The sequence below is a fragment of the Strix uralensis genome, chromosome 5 (assembly GCF_047716275.1).
Source record: "Strix uralensis isolate ZFMK-TIS-50842 chromosome 5, bStrUra1, whole genome shotgun sequence".
In the NCBI taxonomy this organism is placed as follows: Eukaryota; Metazoa; Chordata; class Aves; order Strigiformes; family Strigidae; genus Strix; species Strix uralensis.
In genome coordinates, this window is record NC_133976.1 from 57,000,152 (window position 1) to 57,020,484 (window position 20,333).

At 48.7% G+C, this 20,333-nt stretch overlaps 1 protein-coding gene across 10 annotated transcripts in view; it reads right to left on the bottom strand.

Annotated features, from left to right (window-relative positions):
• Positions 1-20,333, bottom strand: part of ZC3H7B (zinc finger CCCH-type containing 7B) — a 53,946-nt gene that overhangs the window by 8,744 nt on the left and 24,869 nt on the right. For 4 of the 10 annotated variants that reach the window (XM_074871044.1, XM_074871046.1, XM_074871049.1 and 1 more), the window contains exons 10-19: positions 19,131-19,479; positions 18,071-18,183; positions 17,033-17,195; positions 16,785-16,946; positions 15,730-15,935; positions 11,739-11,839; positions 10,871-11,052; positions 7,118-7,203; positions 1,580-1,713; positions 200-305 (exon numbers count right to left, since the gene is read on the bottom strand). In XM_074871044.1, the coding sequence (XP_074727145.1) occupies positions 200-305; positions 1,580-1,713; positions 7,118-7,203; positions 10,871-11,052; positions 11,739-11,839; positions 15,730-15,935; positions 16,785-16,946; positions 17,033-17,195; positions 18,071-18,183; positions 19,131-19,479 (1,602 nt within the window). The remainder of the gene's footprint in view (positions 1-199; positions 306-1,579; positions 1,714-7,117; positions 7,204-10,870; positions 11,053-11,738; positions 11,840-15,729; positions 15,936-16,784; positions 16,947-17,032; positions 17,196-18,070; positions 18,184-19,130; positions 19,480-20,333) is intronic. The other 6 variants (XM_074871053.1, XM_074871047.1, XM_074871051.1 and 3 more) reach the window with 5 other exon arrangements.

The following is a 20,333-nucleotide window of genomic DNA, read 5'->3' on the forward strand; positions in this document are numbered from 1 at the left end:
GGTGCTGCTCCTTTTTCTGCTCCATCCTCTTGCTGGATGTGTTTGAGACCTTGCTGCCATCAGTCTGTCCTTGCCTCCCACCTCAGCCAACACGTGGCTGCCTCCCTGCCAAGTCTACAAGGGACCAGCCCTCAAAGCACTGCACCATGGTGGGAGGGAAGGGGAAGGGGCACCTGGCTGTGCTGGGCATGGGGCTTACATCATACTGCTGTGGGAAGTTGCGGATGGAAGGCAGTGGTCGCACAGACACCCACTTCTTCTTTGCTTTGGACATCACCAACAGGACACGACGTTCCTTCGTCCAACTAAAGAAGAGAGAATAAATCAAGAGAGGCAAAAGAAAGAGCAGAACAAGGTTTTGTTCTCCTCAGAGACCCTTAAATATTGAGAGATGACCAGATCCTCCAGTCCAGCTTGTGCCTGCACTATCCGGCTCCTGCTAGACACACTCACCTGTGACAGAGAAGCCACAAGCAGGGTGTTTAGAAGGATTTCTCCCTGTGCTTATCACATATTTCTTGGGATATCTCTTCTCATAAAAGCACAGAAGATCCCCCCAAAGTCTCACATGGCATCATCATGGATTACTAAACAACTGTATTCCACCCTTTGACACAGCCAATTCTTGTGCAATCAGATCCATGAAAAACATTTAGGAATATTTTCTGTTTGAAAGGTGCAGTAGAAATGCAAGTCATTACAAGCACTGTCTTATGAACAGGTGCCAGGAAGTATTAATTCTCCTGCAGCACCAGCAAGCGATCACCAGAAGATACTCTGGGAAAAACCCCCAGCTCTATTCAGCAGCTGCACAAAGAGGTGTTATCCTTCCCATTCCAGGAAGTGATCCTCACCTGCTCACCTCCTCCAGCAACTCCTGCTTCTGTCACTTTTTCCTCAAAGGTCTTACATTTGCAATAGGATGCCGGACTGTGCCTTTGTGGCTTGTGTTATGGGAAGTGAAGTCCTATAAAACCTTACATCCTATCCTGCCAGGCTGCCTGCGTTAAGAGGTGCCACACTTTCCATGTTGGAAAGTCACCTAATGGTGACTTCCCAGCTGATATTCTTCTTCTATCACACCGAACATCCTCACAGGCCCCCAGGAGCCAGGAGGTGCAAACAGACAAGACATATCAGAGAACAGCAATCAAAGCAATGAAAAAGCCAAGGAAATTAATTTGAAAGGAAGCAGAATACCTTGAATCATTGCTAATAGTGACCTGACAGATGTTTGCAAACAACTAGAAGTATAAACAAGTGCAGAAGAGAACTATCTTAGTGACCTTGCTAAGAAGAAATGATAGCAACTGGGAAAAAAGGGAATTGTGGGAGCTGAACTGCACGCACCAAAACAGTCTGCACAATGCTGTCAGCAAATACAAACAGTAGAGAAGAGAGCTGGAAACTGGAAAACAGCTATCTGCAATGCTTGCTATAGTGACAAACACCCTGAGCAGTGAGAGGCTGCTAAGAAACCTTACAGCCTCTTCCAAAGAGATGAAGCCCAGGTGAAGGTAAGAGGAGAAATCCCTGCCCTTGAGGAGGGGTGGGGAAAAGAGAAGGTTGCATTGCTCACCAGTGGCGGGCTTTGGCACTACAGTACTTGAGGTCTTTATCTGGCTCCACCAGCTGCCCATTCCTCCAGCACTGGCCACACACAAATTTCATCTGGAGGTCAAAGGTGCTTGACGTGGGAGCCCGGGGAGAAGCCTGGGGAAAAGAACCACAGCCTCAGGCAAACAGAGCCAAAATGCACCCCCCAAACTGCCACGGAGACACTGGTGGCTCCCTGCGTGCCCACGTGCCAGCAACAAGCCAGATTAAACCAGAAACAGCCTGGCTCTCCTTTGCCAGTGTTAGCTGGTGGCCCATTGAGATACCAGACAGGAGCAAAACCACCACTTGCTACAGCATGATTTCATGGGCTTTGACGTCTGGACGAAAGCACAGTCAGCTTCAAGCACTGACCAGGCCTGGTTGTGAAACCTCTGCAGCATATCTCCACGTACAGACAAGCTCTGCGAGACCTGCCCCAGTTCTTAATGCCCACTTCCCTGCAGGGAGGGCAATGCCTGTTGCCCGCGCTACCCACGGCGAGAGCTCAGCCGCACAGCCAAGAGAGCCCCCTTGGGAGGAGGCCAGGCTGTGCCACAGTGCAGGACCCCCCACTCCAGCTGTTGGACCAAGAGGCTCATGTCACATCTAGCATTTGACACACTGACGTCAGAGCTGGGTCCTCTTGTTAATACCCTTCAAAGCCATTTCTGGGCAGGTTTCCATCTCTCCCAGCTCCTTTGCACCAGGCCTCACAGGCAGTTAATCATGATCTCTGGACAGAGGTACAACTGTCAATTCACAGATTTCATATCCTCTCAGCCACTTAACTTCATTGGCCTTCTACCTGTCTCCTCAAGAAGGCTCTTTTGGGATTATGACTAACAGATTGTGGAGGGAAAAAAAATTGAGTCAGTCCCATATCATCGCTGCCTTGTGTTTCCTGAGCAAATCTCTGGAAAGCCGTTTACACTTTGTACCACCACTGGAAGACATGAGGCTGGTGTCTCCAGTTCATTTCCAAACCAAAGGTCACGTACCAGTAAAACAGCTCTCTGACTGCCAACAACGTAAGCAGCCCACCCCCACTGCCATGCCTTGACTTCTAACCCTGAGCATCTAATAAGGAGCAGACAGGCAACCCACCACCCCAAGGAGCAGGCTGCTGCCAGCAATTGATTAACAGTAGCGTGGACCCTATGCGCCTCCCTTGGCAAAGGGAAAACAGGTGGTGCAGAATCAAAGCATCTCCCAGGAAACGCCACGTAAGCTATCGACTACCACTCTGCATCCTCCAGACCCAGTCTTTCACAGAAGCAGAGCTGACACATGAAGGGTTCTCCATCACTGTGAAAAACTGACCGGAGAGCTGACCTTTGCCTGTGCTGACTACAAGAGGCCATCACTGCTCTGGATGTCCCAGCAAAAGGACCCCTCCAGAGAACCATCATTTCTCTTGAAAAGCAGCGGCAATTCTGGCCTACCCACCCACAGGGCAGCCTTTCTGGTGGCATCCAGCACGGGACTTGTTCATCTGTCGGCTTTCATCAGTGCTGGTGACCACCTAGAGCACATCAAAGTGTCTAGCTGCAGGATGAGCAGGGTTGAGACCTGGGATATCACAGAAGGCAGTAAGGTGCCTCCCTCTCAGATGTGTGGCCTTTGAACAGTAGTTTTAATCTCTACTTGGTCTCCAAAGGAAATTATGCCACAGTTCACCACCAACTGAACAAACCTATAGGCCTAAAGTAACAAAATGGCACTGCTGGCACATTCCCTTTCATCAGCCCAATGTTATCTGCTCTACTTTCCTCCAGGCGACAGATCTCTCAGCACAGACAGGAAGCTTGGCTCAAATCTACTGACCCAAGAAAAAGTAAAACTGAGTAGCTCCAGAAGACACAATAGATTAAAGAAAATGTTTCTCAGGTAATTCTGGTGATCTGGGCTGCTTTTTCCACAAATTCTTAACCAAAAGAAGCCCTTTGCATTTCTTCATCAGAGTCATGCAAACTGCTGGTCAATCCAGTGGGCATGTATGCTCCCAGGGGATTAGAAGTCAAGCAAAAAATCAAAGCTGCTGCTGTTGCTGCTACATGACTGTATTTGTAAAGGCAAGACACATACCTGGCAGGCTGCTGATAACCAACAGTGTGGAAATTAGTATCACATGAGGCTCTAGCAGTGAAGCCAGGCAAAAGTGCCTCGGGCTGTGGCACCACCCCTTGCTATGAAGCCAGACAATATAGTGTTAGCTATGCACCATGGCAACCAAATAAATAAATGCCTTTGGCACGACAGCTCTCCACTTCAGGCTTTGCAGAAAGCAACAGTCCCAGCACCGCCACTTGTGTCTCCCAACTTCAGGAACCCCTCTCAGTGACACTGAAATACTCTCTGGAGGAGTCACATGCTTTGGGGACTATATGAAGAGCCCAGGTTACTCAACCACCTAAATGAGTAAGCCGTACTTAGGTACAAGTACCCCTTATTAGAGACTTTCTTTTCCTCTCCATGCTTAAATTTCTGAAGCCAGTTTTTATGGGGGTTCTGCAGCTGGCTAGTGGAGTAGAAACAGAATAGCCCTTGAAAACCAGAAAAAAATTAGAGCTAAAACCCCTCAGTTCCTAGGGATGTGATGGCAGGACACCCAGCTACCTGTAACGGTCTCTCCTGCTGACTGTCTCTTCAATCTGAAGCAAATGGGTTTACTCCTACAGCAGCCTCTATGGGACCAAATCTGTGGGACCAAGGGCAAGATCCCTGACAGGTGTTTAGCAAGCAGTGTATCTTCATCTTCCACTTCTTGTTAAGTCTCCTGACCTGCATCGTCACAGCTGCTGGGTCTCTGTATGCTGCCTGCCTCTTTTCTCCACAACTGGATAGCCCCAGCCACTAACTGAGTCCAACTGGCAGCTGTGACAAAACTGCAGCAAAATCCCTGGGAGTGACTTTGCTTCCGCTGACCAGAGGGCACCGGGGTGGGTGTGGATCACACAGGATGGTGGGAAGGAGGGGTCTGCTTTTACAGCACTCCTGGGAAGTTGTCTTTGCCAGGCAGCCAACTTCGAAAGCTGGAAGGACGCTGAGAAAACTCTGAGTCACGTTAGCCTGCTTGGATGGGAGAAAATAATAGCAAAAGTAAACATCTCTCAACAGATATGTTAGTTCTGCCCCCGGGGTCTTCGACAGCAAGCCAGTGTCTCATCCTGGAGCACAGCCGTCTGGCTGAGCACGTGCTGATGCCAAAGCCGAGGTCTGCAAACACTTGCGTCTGACTGACTTGACTCTGCCTCCCTGCACAGTGCCAATGCCAGGCTACCAATCCCTACGGACAACTGATGGTGCTGCTGGTAAGCATTTTCGGACTGTACCAACAAGGCTGCTGCTTTGCCTCCGCACAAATTGATGTCCTGGAAGGGTGGAGGGTACAGTCCAGCTTTGCAGCAGGCATTTGCAGGGCACAACCAGACTTTGCCATTGGCCATCAGCCCTAACACTGTCCACAGGGCCCAGAAAATGTAGCTTTCTGCCCATCCCCTAACAGCTGATGTAGCTGGCACTGGCATTTCTTTTCCTGATCCTCTGCCCCCTGCAAGCCCCAACAGCCAGAAACAAAACCCTCACTCAGCACCCAGATCCCACATGCTTCAGAGGACGTGCTCTGACCAAGCCCACTGAACAACTTGTTCTTCCAGCAGCAGCACCTTCAGACAAAGGTGAATTTGAAGCTGCGAAGGCTTACAGGAAAACAGCTGTCCATCTATCTTCTTTTTATCTGCAGATTATGTACAGAGAATGACAAGACAGAGCTTTCTGGAAGATGCAGGCAGATCCACAGCAGGCGGGACAGAACCAGTCACTAGACTTCACTCTCCATGGGGCAGGGATTGGTGATATAAACCCAACTACTGTCACAAACTGCTGAAAATTTACACTTAGTTTTCTGCACTGTGGAAATGCAGGCAGCTGCCTCTGTCCCCACACCAGGTAGAAGGAGATCATAGCCAGATCTGTCTGCAGGGACCATTCAGATCCAGACTCACTTCTCATATAATACAGCCTGTAGGAACTTGTCCTCTCAGCTTACTGAGAGTCTAGAACATATTCCTTAAGCAAGTCAGACAGCTTTGGGAACTAGAGACCTTGGTTACCCTGGACTGCTGCTTCCCATTGCCCTCCCCCAACCATTTCAGACCACAACAGCAGAACAGGCTGCACAGGTATGTTGCTGAGCATCTCCTCAAAGATGGCTCCATCTCATGCAGCATAACCAGTACATAGGTAGACACAGAGACCGTAAGCATAAGTGCAGTAACCTACATCTTTCCTGTTGGGCTAACCCATCGCCATCAGACCTGCTTTTCCCCAGCATCAGTGCCCTACAGCCTTCAGAACACTTCTGCTGGCCCGTAACCTAGCCAAATAAAAAAGCTGGTACACACCACGTGAGTGACTCAGATCCCTTTCCTACAAAACACGTCCTTCTCAGGGTGCTCACAGGCTGCACTCGCTGCTGGTCTCTGCAGAGGGACTCCTAGGTGAGAGGTACCAAACAAAAGTGAAGCACCCTTGCTCTGACAGTAGAGCACAGACCAAGGGGTGGTGAGCTCAGGCCTCCACAAGGGGAAAGAAATCTGTCAAGTGGGAACAAAAAGGATTCACAACACTTTCCCCCACCATTTTGCCAGGGAGAGAATTGCTCCTACTCCTAGAGCTTGCTGGGAGGTATGAAGTTTCTCAGCCCATCAGACATATCTTCCAAAAGTAATTAAAGAACAAAAAACTTCCTGTTCTAATGGCAAAACTGCTTTAGTTCAACTTCAGGGCTGGGCTGGGAATTGTCCTCACTGGGTGGGCTCTGCTCCTACACCCCTTGAGTAAAAAAAAAAGAGGTAAGGCAGCACCACCCTTGCCAACAGGTTGGAAGAAAGCAAACAAAGAGGTGCCATTTGCTTATAACACACCTCTCCAGAGAAAGCTCTTGGCAGTGCTAGAGGGTGCAGCCAGAGGCACCTTCTCCCACACTGAGAGACTGGTGGCACAAAGAGAGGCAAAGCTCACAGCCTCCTGGCAAAGTGCCACCAAGATCTCTGCCCAGCTTCAACAGCACCTGAGCTGCAAGTTCCACCCACTTCTGTGTTTAGAGCAGTCCTGTGGGTCATGACTCATTTCTTAAGAGTCCTTCGAACTGCCATATCGTCCCTTGGCCACTAAAGGGCAGCAGGACACCTTTGGTCCCCACTCTGTGTGGCCACAGTCTCCAACGTCTCCCAGTTTCACCAGCAAGGTGTCACAGAAAACACCACTCTCTGTGCATTGCCCTCCCTGCTCTGGAGGCTTTACCCCACCACTGAACAGAGCAGATAACAATGCTGCAAAACAAGGCACAAAGCTCATCGCTACCACTGCAACCAGGAAAGCTCTCAGCTGTCCTCCTCCTCAACGGCCAGCCTGGTCTGCCTGGGACCTGTCAGGCAGAGCAGTGGGAGGAAAAGAGAAAGTGCTGGAACAGTTGGGAGCAAAACCAGGCTGCAAGCCCTAGATGCACCTTACTTACCATGCTGTTGGCTGGTTTGCTGGCATGTGCCTCCATCTGCTGCCAGTACTTCTTTGATTCCTGCACGATATCTTCATGGGTCATTCCTGGGAACAAAAGGAGACAGGACTGAGCTACCGTGCTTTGGCCAAAAGAAGAGAGGGAGGGAAGGGTTACAGGACTTCCTACGTTGGGGCTTAGTAACACCTGTGTGGCTGACAGCTCCCAACACTCCCACCAGTAATGTCAGGTCATGGGTTGTGAGGGGACCCACCACAGAATGTATTTAAGCATAGGCTAAGGAAGCTCCTCTCTTCACACAAGCCAAATGAAAGGGGAACAGTTCAGTCTCCTGGGCTCAGGCAGACCTGGCGTTCTGCTTAGGCTGTCTGCAAAGGACCCAGATGCTGCCTCCAAGATGATGATTCTTGACTAACGGTCATGACCTTTCCAAGGCTGTCCCCCAACAACGTATGAACAGATCCTACCCAAGGCCCTGAAGACAATGCTTTGTTACTGTTGATCTACTGTATATTGGAGTTTTTGCCACTAGCTTGGAAGATCACATCTAGCATCTCCAAGACCTCAGAAGTCTCACCAAATCCATGCCGGGATTAATTAGCCTGTTACACACTTTAAGTTGTGGAGGCCGCCCATCAATCAATAGGCGAAGTGGAAAGTTGAATTTCAACACAAACTCCAAGCACAACCAAGGTAGCAAGGAAAGACTAGCTAAGGACAGTGGCTAGTATGTAACCAGCAAGGAAAGATCTGCAAGGTTTCAGGAATCAGAAGTGCAATATCAAACAACAAGAAGAAGGGTTCGTCAGACCTTATCTAAGGAATCAGCTCCTGATCAACTCAGGTGGTGAGGGAACAGCCTCTGCCAGCATCAACCAGCTATATGGGTGCTACAATTCGCAGACCACTAAACAGCAGGAGAAAGTATGTAAGAGTAGGAACTGTCCAGTCAATGTGAGGACTCTGTTACAAAAAAGCCACGTTATTTAAGTGCTATAAAGACCCATGATAGCTGCCAAAACAAACTGAAGCAAGTATCTTACAATGACCAGCTGACTGCAACAAGTGGGGTGCTGAGGATGGCCTTGATGCAGCACCCCCAGCACAGAGAGTTTGCAAAACTGCTTGCTTTGCTTTTGCCTACAGCTTTTATTATTGAAGTGAGGTGTTCTTCAGGCATGCCACAGGGGCATGATCTTTGATCTGGGAGTCATGATGTTTCAGAACTTAAGGGCCAGCAAACACAATTTTTCATCTCAGCTTAGGCTGTGTGTAACTTTGGTAAGTCACAGCACTCCTGACCCCAGGTTCCCCATCTGTGATTTCAGCTGTCCAGGCGCTTGCCAGGCAACAATACTGCTGTTTGTACAGGGCTTGGACAGGATGAGAAGTATTCAGGGAACTTTCCCATTCTTCAAGAACATTTGCTCAGGCCTCCAAAATGGCAGCTGCTGCATAGCTGGTACTACTTCCAGATCAGGGCTGTTCGTGGACTTTCTTCTTCTTAACCATTAATCCCAGAAGAAACTGCGCACAGTTAGAAAAACTGCAACTCCCTCTTCTGTGTCCAAGTATTCCAGGGCTGGACACAACATTGATCTGTACTTCGGGGACAAGAACTGTAAAGCTGGGAAAACCACAGCAAAAAGTTGACGTGCTGCACTGGACCTGGCAGAGAAAGGGCCAAAGCAGCTCCCATCTTCTCCATTCTGCACACCTGCAGTGATCCTCAGGGTGCAGAACCAACAGGAGAAGCATATACAGCTCTTGTCAGAAGACTGAATTTCAAATTAAGTTCTTAGCAAGTGACTGCCTTCTTCCAGTCCCAGCAATCTGACCTAACTCAACAACATGGTCTAGAAATGTGGTGGTTAGGAAAAAAACCCATCCCAAATATGAAAGGATGTTTTCCAACACACCAGCTCTCCAAAGCATGAACGGTCCCAAAAAGATGATCTGGGAACCAGAAGGCCCATGTGTTGATTACTTATAACATTTCAGCATCTTTCACAACATCATTAGTGAGGACAAAGACTCTGTGATTTCCACTGATGGAAGAAAATAGCAAGATATGTCTGTGAAAAGCCACAGTGAACAAGAAAACAGTCCTGCCTGTCCACATTTTGGGAACCTTTACTCCACTAATACAATCCTTTATCCCCACGAACATAGTCACAAGCTCTGTAAAAGCTCAAATGACTGTGAAATGCAACAGCCCACTGATTTCAAATGCAAGCTTCTATGGATGATGCTCCCTTCCTATTCTTGCCAAGCAAACAGTACCCAAATCAAACTCTCTGCTCCAAAGCTAAAGCATTCCCAGAGAATGACAACAACTACCTGTCACCTCTGTTTCCATAACAAGGGCTACACTTAAGAGAGGTAATAACCTACCACTCCAGGAAGGCAAACTCACAAGGACAACAGGCTCACAGAAAAAAAAAACCCAAAAACCAAAAAGATGATGCATCTCCCATTGTTGGAAAAGATGGGAATAAGCACAAGGCTTACTGACCACCTCTGCAGCTAAACTCATGGCTTGTTTCACCTCCTCAACCTTCCCTTTGGAAATCACTTCTTCAAGTAAAGAAGTCAAGAAGCAAAAATCAATCTAACCATTTCTTCTACAGGCCGAAGAGGAAGGAATAGGGAGGGAGGGAACAAAGAAAATTTTTCTGAAAAAAAACACCAACAGAAATAAACCAACCATGGGGTGGGGAAAAGAGCAAGATGCTTGAATATTAGAGTGTTCAAAATACTACAGTCACTATCATAAGCATGTAGGGCAGCAATGGTGGCATATGGCTCACAGGCAACATGCTGTCTTAGAAACTCTGGTGGAGTAATTTTTTAATTTCCTTTGGCCACAAGTAAGTGAGGCCAAATGGCATTCCCCACAGTGTGCTACTTGTTCATCACTGTCCCTCATGAGCCAAGCCAAAGCCAAGGACTGCACTGAACAAATGACAGGCGCTTGAAGAATAAATTAAAGAAGTTGCCCCCAATTACAACAAAGAATGGTGAGAAACATCCATAATGTGTTTCCTCTCTGAAGTACTCCCAATTACCAAGCTAGGTCCTGCGCTAACCAAGACCCTGTGGTGAAAAAAGATGTAGGTAGCATTGTGGGCATATCACCATCTACTCCGTTAACAGGAGAGCACCAAGAGAAACCCTCCAACATGTCAGAGAGTGCCAGATGTGGCAGTGACCTGAATATAATTTCTCCAATAGCCTCTTCAGAGGCATGTCATCAAATCCTTTTTGGGAAACACCAAGTATCTTGCCATTTCCCACTGTTTGTGAATTTGTTTAGAGAAACTGGAGATGCACAGCCTTCCTTTATATAACTGCTTTGTCACCTGCGCATGCTGCCATTCTCACTGCACCAGATGCTCACTCAGGGGCCCAATCGCTATTTAGGGTCTTGCACAGGATTTAAGCACCAAAACACCTCTGGGGATTCAGCCCTACCTAATAATCATTTCAACTTATGCAGCTGGTCCCAGGGTAAAGGCTTCCTGGTCTGCCAACTTCAGTAGCACATATAAAGGGACAAGGGCCAAATCATCTCAGAGAACACCTTGGCCCTCTTTTCTGTGTCCCTGAGGAGACAGAGTAAGTACATGCACAAGTGAGTGACAACTTCTCAGTACTCCAAAATCACCCTCTTCTCCTCTCAGCTGGCCCTGGGTACACACTGGGGGAAACTTGGGTGTATACATCACCAACTCTGCACCAAGTCACACCCACCTGAATACTGCTGCAGCAGCCAGACCTTGAGCTCAATGAAACTATGAGCGAAGTGACAGCTGTCCTCACGCAGGCAGCCGTAACGCACCTCATGTCGGCACACATCGAACTGGAAGTGCTCCTGGAACTGGCGGATCTTGGAGTATTTCAGGGAGGTGGAACGCACGATGTGAACCAGACACCTGCAGCCAGGCCAGAGAAATATGAAGCAACAGAGGATCAAATCTTCACCCCCTCCTCCTTATACGTGACTTTCAGACATTTGACTGGGCAGGCAAAGGACACAGAAAATCAACTCTGGGAGAGGCAGACTCCCACTGGGAAAACCAACCCCCTGCCCTCCCACCCCATCGACCCTAGGTAGGTATTTTCAACCTCCTCAGTCCATGGGTGATGCTCTGCTTAAGTTCAGAGATCAGACATTTCAAAATATGCAGCAAAGATACCAACTCCTCTGGTTCAGCAAGTCCCTAAGTCTCAGGTTGCCAGGAACCAGAAGGGGTTGTATTACTGTGTACTTGACATGTTTCTTATACTTGTTTTCCTAAACATTCATTACCAGCCAGTCAGAGGCAGGATCCTGAGCTAGAGGATCTTTGGTTTGACCTTTAAGTAAAGGCCAAACTCAAAGGCAAATTAAGTCCATGGAAAGCTTAGACTGACTCCAAAGGGCTTTGCTGATGCCTGAAATCCCTCAGCACCAGGAGCAAACACACAGGGTGAAGCACACAGTGCTATTTATCATCCTTTGAGCTGCTATGACTGGAACCCACAGGGAGGAACCAGAGAAAGAGACCAGGGCCCTGGAGTTAAACTGGCTGGACTTGTAAGAGATTGCTCCCATCAGCACAAAAAAATGTTCACTCACTTGTTGTCATGGAAACTGTGTTTGGCAGAAAGGTTGGAGCAGACAGATGGTGTGTCCTTGGTCCCTTTGCTGATAATCCGGGGTTTGCTGTCAAAGCAAATCTGAGAAGAGAAAAATTAGCATGCTGGGAAAATCTTAGAGAGCAGTGAACCTGAGCCACTTCACTTGGAAGGGGAAGAAGAACCAGAGCCAGCCTATTCTAATGTTCAAAGTTAGAAGAAGCCTGGTGAAAACTTTGTGGTCGGGCTTTAAAATAAAGCAAGCGAATTTTTAGAAAAGCTTCTGGACAACATTTTTTGGCTTATTCTCAAGAGTACTTTTCCATTGTGGTTGGAAAAATTTTGATCAGAGCCACATATTCTTTCCCAGTTAGCCAACAGAGCAAGAACAAGGGGGAAATGGTGGGGAGAAATAAAAGAACAGCCAGCTCACAGCAAAGAGCATGTCTCTTTACATGTACCACTGGCAGTGTGGGGAACTCTCTGCTGCAGAGCATCAAGTTGGTACAAGCCAATCCTTAACTGACTGACTCAGTGGCTCAGCACAGACATCCAGTGGGAATTTGTTGCATTATGGGGTTCTGATTTCTAAAGTAGCTGGGGCTAAATTACAATTCAAAGCAACATCTCAAGACAGATGAAGAGACCGGTGATCCCATGAGGCTCTGTGCACCTGGGTCAGGTGCAGGGCTAAGGAGGAAAACTGCCTCTCCTTTCTCCTACGCAGCTGGGAGCAGGGCACTGGCTGGGACATATAGAATCACAAAATCATTTAGGTTGGAAAAGACCTTTAACCTTCCCCCATCATACACACTGCTGTTCAGGTAGTTACCTTAGCATAGTCTGGGGGTACTACCAGGGAATCCCCTGGTCTCCAGAAGAAACCAGAATGGAGATGCCTGAGAGGAGTCCTGGGGAGCTACTGAGCATGGAACTGCCTCCAACATGAACAAAACTCTTCAGGTAACTGCCTAGGAGTTGAATGTGTCTTCTACCCAAGATTTCAGCTGTTTCCAGGGAAGTCAGAAACAGTCCTGGAGCTGCCTGGGAGAGGTTCCGGGGAGCTACAGGGTATCGACCTGCCTCCAACATGGACAAAACGCCTTCACTAGCAACCTTAGAGGAGTCTGGGGCTGCTACTTGAGAATTCATCCATCCCCAGAGGAGGCCAAAATAGTCCTGGAGATGCCTGAGAGGAGTCCTGGGGAGCTACCAGGCATGGACCCGAGTCCTACATGAAGAAAATTTTTCAGGTAACTGCTGAGAAGTCTGCAGCTGATACCCAGGATATTCAGATGTCTCCAGTGAAGGTCAAAACACTCCCAGCCATAAACCTAACACTGCCAAGTCCACCACTAAACCATGTCCCTAAGCACCACATCTACACGTCTTCTAAATACCTCCAGGGATGGTGACTCAACCACTTCCTTGGCATGCTTGACAACCTTTTTGGTGAACAAATTTTTCCTAATATCCAAACTAAACCTCCCCTGTTGCAACTTGAGGCCATTTCCTCTTGTCCTATCACTTGCTACTTGGGAGAAGAGACTGACACCCACCTCACTACAACCTCCTTTCAGGTAGTTGTAGAGAGCGATAAGGTCTCCCCTGAGCCTCCTTTTCTCCCCCCAGTTCCCTCACCCGCTCCTCATAAGACACATGCTCTGGACCCTTCACCAGCTTCACTGCCCTTCTTTGGACTTGGTCCAGCACCTCAATGTCTTTCTTGTAGTGAGGGGCCCAAAACTGAACACAGTAATCAAGGTGCAGCCTCACCAGTGCCGAGTACAGGGGGACAATCACCTCCCTAGTCCTGCTGGCCGCGCTATTTCTGATACAAGCCAGGATGCCATTGGCCTTCTTGGCCACCTGGGCACATGGCCAGCTCATATTCAGCTGGCTGTCGACCAACACCCCCAGGTCCCTCTCTGACTGGCAGCTCTCCAGCCACTCTTCCCCAAGCCTGTAGCACTGCTGGGGGTTGTTGTGACCCAAGTGCAGGACCCGGCACTCAGCCTTGTTGAACCTCATGCAGCTGGCCTCAGCACATCGATCCAGCTGGTCCAGATCCCTCTGTAGAGCCTTCCTACCCTCAAGCAGATCATCACTCCTGCCCAACCTAGTGTTACCTTCAAACTTATTGAGGGTGCACTCGATCCCCTCGTCCAGATCATTGATAAAGACATTAAACAGAACTGGCCCCAGTACTGAGCTCTGGGGAACACCACTTGTGACCAACTGCCAACTGGATTTAACTCCATTCCCCAAAACTCTTTGGGCCCGGCCAGCCAGCCAGTTTTTTTACCCAGCGAGGAGTACACCTGTCCAAGCCATAAGCAGTCAGTTTCTCTAGGAGAATGCTGGGGGAAACAGTGTCAAAGGCCTTACTAAAGTCTAGGTACACAACATCCACAGCCTTTCCCTCATCCACTCAGCAGGTCACTTTGTCACAGAAGGAGATCAGGTTAGCCAAGCAGGACCTGCCTTTCATAAACCCATGCTGACTGGGCCTGATCACCTGGTTGTCACACACATGACTTTCCCTGGCACTGTGGTCAGACTGACAGGCCTATAGTTCCCCACATCCTCCTTCCAGCCCTTCTTGTAGATGGGCGTCACATTTGCTAACCTCCAGTCAACTGGGCCATCCTGTTAGCCAGGACTGATGATAAATGATGGAAAGTGGCTCGGTGAGCACTTCCGCCAGCTCTGTCAGTACCCTTGGGTGGATCCCATATGGCCCCATAGACTTGTGTCTGTCTAAGTGGTATAGCAGATTGCTAACCATTTCCCCTTGGATTATGGGGTCTTGATACTGCTCCCTGTCCCCGTCTTCCAGCTCAGGGGGCTGCCTATCCTGAGAACAACTGGTCTTACTATTAAAGACTGAGGCAAAGAAGGCATTAAGTACCTCAGCCTTTTCCTCATCCTTTGTCACTATGTTTCCCCCGCATGCAATAAAGGATGGAGATTCTCCTTAGTCCTCCTTTTGTTGCTAATGTATTTATAGAAACATTTTTTATTGTCTTTTATGGCAGTAGCCAGATTAAGTTCTAGCTGGGCTTTGGCCCTTCTAATTTTCTCCCTGTGTCACTTCACGACATCCTTGTAGTTCTCGTGAATTGTCTGCCCTTTCTTCTAAAGGTCATAAACTCTCCTTTTTATTCTGAGTTCCAGCCAGGCAGGTCTTCTTCCCCACCAACTCATCTTTTGGCACATGGGGACAGCCTGTTCCTAAGCCTTTAAGATTTCCTTCTTGAACAATGTGCAGCCTTCCTGGACTCCTCTTCCCTTCAGAACTGCCTCCCAAGGGACTCTGTCAAACAGGCCACAGTCTGCCACCCAGAAGTCCAAGGTGGCAGTTCTGCTGACCCACCTCCTTACTTCTCCAGGAATCAAAACCTATCATTTTGTGACTGCTATGCCCAAGAGGGCCTCCAACCATCACATTACCCACAAGCAGGGTGCCTTCCCTAGTTGGCTTACTTGCCAGCTGTGTCAGGAAGTTATCTCCCACACACTCCAATGAACCTCCTAGACTGTTTTCTCTCTGCTGTACTGTATTTCCAGCAGACATCTGGTAAGCTGAAGTCCTCCACAAGAACAAGGGCTAGGGATTGTAAGACTTCTCCCAGCTGCTTACAGGATATTTTGTCTGCCTCTTCATCCTGGTTGGGTGGTCTATAACAGACTCCCACCATGATATCTGCCTTGTTGGCCTTCCTCCTGATTTCTACCCATAAACGCCCAACCCTATCATCACCATCATTAAGATCTAGACAGTCAAAATGCTCCCTAACATACAAGGCTACCCCATTGCCTCTCCGTCCTTCCTTAACCCTTCTGAAGAGTTTATAGCTATCCATCATAGCACTTCAGTTGTGTAGTCATCCCATCGTGTTTCCGTGATGGCAACTATCAACAAATCAATGGTCCAGATACATACTGAGGAGACGATGAAGGGTGCATGCTCCCTCCCACCAGCTCTGTACCTCACAGAGAAAGGTGAAGATGCCCTGATGTTCCTTGAGGAGCTTGGCAATGGTGAGGCTGCTCTGTTTGATCCCACCTAGTGGGTCAAAGAGGAGGTCACGGTTGAGGGTCCCCTTCCTCTCCTCCGTCCACACGTCGATCTCTTCCTGGTGGTACGCGAAGGTGCAGTTATCCCCGTACTTACAGTCCTGCTTGTTAAGCATATCTACAAAGCAACAAACAGCACACACCACCACACAGGGAGGGCGGCCCAGTCAGAAACTAAACTCTCTCTTGTCTCCTCCCACTGCCCACACCTCACAAGGAGCTGAAAGCAAGAAAACACCAAGTTAAAGAAAAAAGAAGACATCTGCCCCCAAGTTTGTCTACACCAAGACATTCAGGAAAGTTAATGCAAACTACTGATTGGTGACAATCTGAAGTAATGCTGTCTGTTGTAGAACCCATCTCAAAATGGAGGCCTGATTTAATTCAGTGTCTGGCCAGGGACAGACCACAACTGAACCAATCTCTTTTAAAGCCAACCCAGATTAAGTTCTCCTAGTGTCCCAGCACTAAGAAGCCCTGTTATCTCGGCTCTTGCAATCTCCCCACCTCATTAGGTACTTTGTAACAACACTACCTCAGGGACCAGTCCACTCACATGGCCTGCACATATGGAGGGATGGGCTGAAGCAAAGGAGCAGGCAGAAAGAACTTTTCCCTAGGCAGAACCATAGCCCTGCCATGGGGCTGCTGGGTGGAGTGGGACTAATGCAGGCACATGTACAGATGGCAGGTTCTCAGCAAAGCCCATGTCAACGGGGCAGCTCTGAGTGCTTGGCTGTGCACAGCACTTCATTATGCCTTTGTAACTCTTCTGCTCCACCACTTTAAAAGTTGCCTGCTCTCCCCAGCATGGGAGCTCATTGCCTTTCAATGAGCCTCCCAGTCCATGGGCTACTGATGGGACATGAAGACCCCAAAGACAGCAGGTGATACCAATTGCAAGTCCCCTCCCAACCTCTGTACAGCACCCTCCCAGCCACCAACAGCCCTATCCTCTCCAGATCACCTTTGCACAGGTAATAGGATCCTACAAAGTTGGTTTTAGTTGGGCGAGGACGGATCCTCTTCCAGGTCTTGTCTTCCGAGTTCTTCAGCCTGCCCAGCAGGATGTCCCGCTTGCACTTGTGCTCCAAGCCTTCCCGATAAGTGTAATCACCAGCCTTGGGCCCTGCAGGAGAGAATAATCCCATCAGCCCAGAAAAAGGCAAACCCTAGCCCATGCCAGCACTCTGGGTGGCAGTGCAAATGCATCACCTGTTTTGGGGTAGCAGATATGACATGCTTGTTTGAAGACGTGAGTAGATGCCAAGGGGTTCTTCACCAGTAGGGCTGTGTTCGGCATTACTGGTTCCGGCTGGGACAGCAGGTGCTCGGTGACTTTGGGCACAGCTGGGTGACTCACTCCACCAAGGCTGACCTAAGTGAAAACACACGTACTTCTCAGCTCTGCAACCACATGGCTAAGAAACCTCTCTAATCCCTTGCTCCAGTCCAGTCTCTCAAAAACCTTCCTCATTTCCTCTCTCATCAAAATGTTCACATCTGAAACTACATTTCCAAAAGAGTTGCACGCAAACTTTTCAAGGATAACAAACAGCGCAGTATGTTCACTTCAAAGACAGGCCCCTTTCTCTCTTGGTAAGGGACCTCAGTTTTCTATCATGAGCCACAGAACAAAATTCCCCCATCACTCCTTCCCACTCCTTCCATCACGACCAACTCTGCATTTGAAGACTCTCAAATCAACCCTATCCCAACCTGGGAAAAAAACAAACCACTTATCAGTGAGTCTTCAGGGAGCAGATTAATCTGAGGACAAAGACTTGGCTCCGATTGAGATAACAGGGTTAGCAGGATGCCAGGAATTTAAGAATATTTTTTGTTCCAAGCTTGCTAACCATAGATAATCCTCCCCTTTTCCTCCAAGACTGGAAACACGAGACAGACGCAGGACAGTGTATCTGGAAAAGCCTCCTGACAGGGACAGAGAGGAGCAAAGAACCTCACTAGTTTTAAGACAAAGCTGGCTTACTCCACCCCATCCTTCTGTGTTATGTGGCTGCCAGATATAGTGGGTCACTGGCCTCCATGATCCACCATTGAGCCTACAACCTAGGTCACACCATGTTTACCATGGCAATATGCACAGTTGCAGACAAAAATGAAGATGGAACAAATGTCTTCCTACTAACTCTGGGGAAATCTTTACCTGCCTTGCCACATGGGAGGCAACACTCACTGGGGCAGGTTAAGAAGAGGGGCCCAAATTACCTACATCACCCAAGTCACTACTACCTTGGCTCCAGAGCACCTTGGGACATCAGCACGGGGAAGCGGCTCACTCACCACGGGGGATGGTTTTTGGCTGCCAGGTGGGTGTCGCAGTTCCTGAGGGCTAGTTTCTTCTGGGCAAAAGAAGGGGAAAAAAGTCCCACAAAACAAAAACAATCATTTCACTTTCAGAGGCAGTTCTGCTCACAAAAAGACAAACAAATGCTTATTAAATCCATTTGCTTTATTTATTTCATAACATTTTAGTACTTTTTTCCCCAAACCACCTGTCTAAGTCTTGGAAAAACTCCAGGAAAGGCTTCCTTGTTCCCCAAACCCTACTGAACCCAACTCTCTGTTTCTGAGCGCTGGCATTCCCAAGGTGACAACTCCAAGGTAGCCTAATGCTGAGGTGAATCTGAGTGTTCGAAGTGCTGACTGGACAATTGCTGCTCTTCTCAAAATACTTTTGCTGCCACACTGGGGACAAGTTAGACAAGAGTAAGCCTGGCCTTCCTCCTGGGACAGAAGGGGACCTACTTTTTGCCAACCATCCTCCACAGCTTTGTTCCTTGTGACATGAGAGTGCAGTGCCCCACTCACTGCTCTGAATCCAGCGATGGGAGAGTCCCACCTTGGCCTCTATCATTCCTCCCAGCACAACCCTATATCATCTAAAACAGTCACCAGGATTTTGCTCATTTGGTCCAAAATGTCAGAGTCATTGGGGAGGGTGGAGGAATCATGTTATAGCCTAGGAAATTCTGCAAGGGAGGTGTTCTGGACACCAAGCCAGGTTTAAATCTCATTGCTCGTCATTATATACCTTTGTGTTCCTTTCTCCTCTGAGATTTCACACCATGCACATACTGGTTATCTGGGATTACACACACCTATAGCCTTTCTCATTACTCCTGAGCTAGACATATTCAGCTGCTCTGTCCAAGACATTCTACATTTGTACTCCTGTTCTGCAGCACCGGCAGACAGAGCTATATGACATGTCCACAGCACTGAAGGAAATAATTTTGGCATTCGTTCACAGGTAAAGCAGCACAAAACCCATCAGCCCCACACCTACCAATGGCAAAGGAATCCAAGGCATCCAGTGACCCTCTGCTTGTCCCAAAGGAGTCCAGAGCATCAAGCCGTGAGTCTGTGTAGGGGAGCAGATCCAGGGAATCCAGTGAATCTAAGGTGGAGCCGCCACTTCCTCCCGGCGGGGCCTCGAAGGCATCCAGGACAGAGGAGGAGGAGAGCTGCTTGGTGGGATCCATCACCAGGCCGAAGGAGGCAGGTGGCAGTGGGGTGGAGACAGGGATGTTGGTTGTCATGACTGGGGGCAGCAGTGGAGTTCCCCCCGGAAACACAGGGATCAGCTGGGGCATCTCTGTTGGCAGGTTGGTAGGAATGGTGCCCTGGACCAGAGACTTTGGGGAATCAGGAAGTGGGAGGATAAACAGCATATTAGGAACAAGGAACACAGAATGAGTGAACACAGAGAGCAACAGGCTCCCACTCAGGTGCGTGCTGTATTATCTGAAGTAAAAGAATACCCGGCAGCTCCATCTGCCTGCAGACTTCCCACAGACCTTCCAATCTATCTTCACCACACACAGTCTGGACTGAGGTCCCTGAGAAGGTGTTGGGCTACCTGAGCTCATCAGTCTGCAAGGCAGAGTCCTGTGCCAGGCACTTAAACCAGCTCAGGTCAAGAAACAGTGCAGCTGAATACACAGAGAGCCGAGGTCAGGGTAATGACCACTACTTGTGGCACCTCTCCTCAGAGCTTTTTGGCTCAAGAGGAGTCCTTCATGAATATAACTATATTGCTTCCAGACCCAAGTTGTCTCACGTAACATCAGCAACACTGTCAACTAAAATTCAACATAAATATGAATACAGATTGTCTCTACAGCTCCCAGACCTGTTCAAAGAGCTCAGGCTGAATGCAGCCTGCAGAAAATACAAGGAGATCAGAGCATGCCCACTGTATAAAATACATCCATCATTCCTGCTACAGCACACTCATTTCTACTCTCAAGACTGCTTCAACTCCATGGACAGCAGAGGCCAGGGGTAAGGTGATGGCAGGGGAAGGCTATCTTGGGTACCTTTTGAGGGGCAGCTCCATGAAGTTGCACACAGCAAAGCAGGCTTGGAGGCAGGCTCTTTAGATACTAACAAGCCAGTTGCAGAAATAAAGGAAGGAATGAATGAGTTTTGCCAGAGGAATAGCTAGGAGGGAAGAGTGACAGAAAGAGAGAGAGAGGCAACATGCATA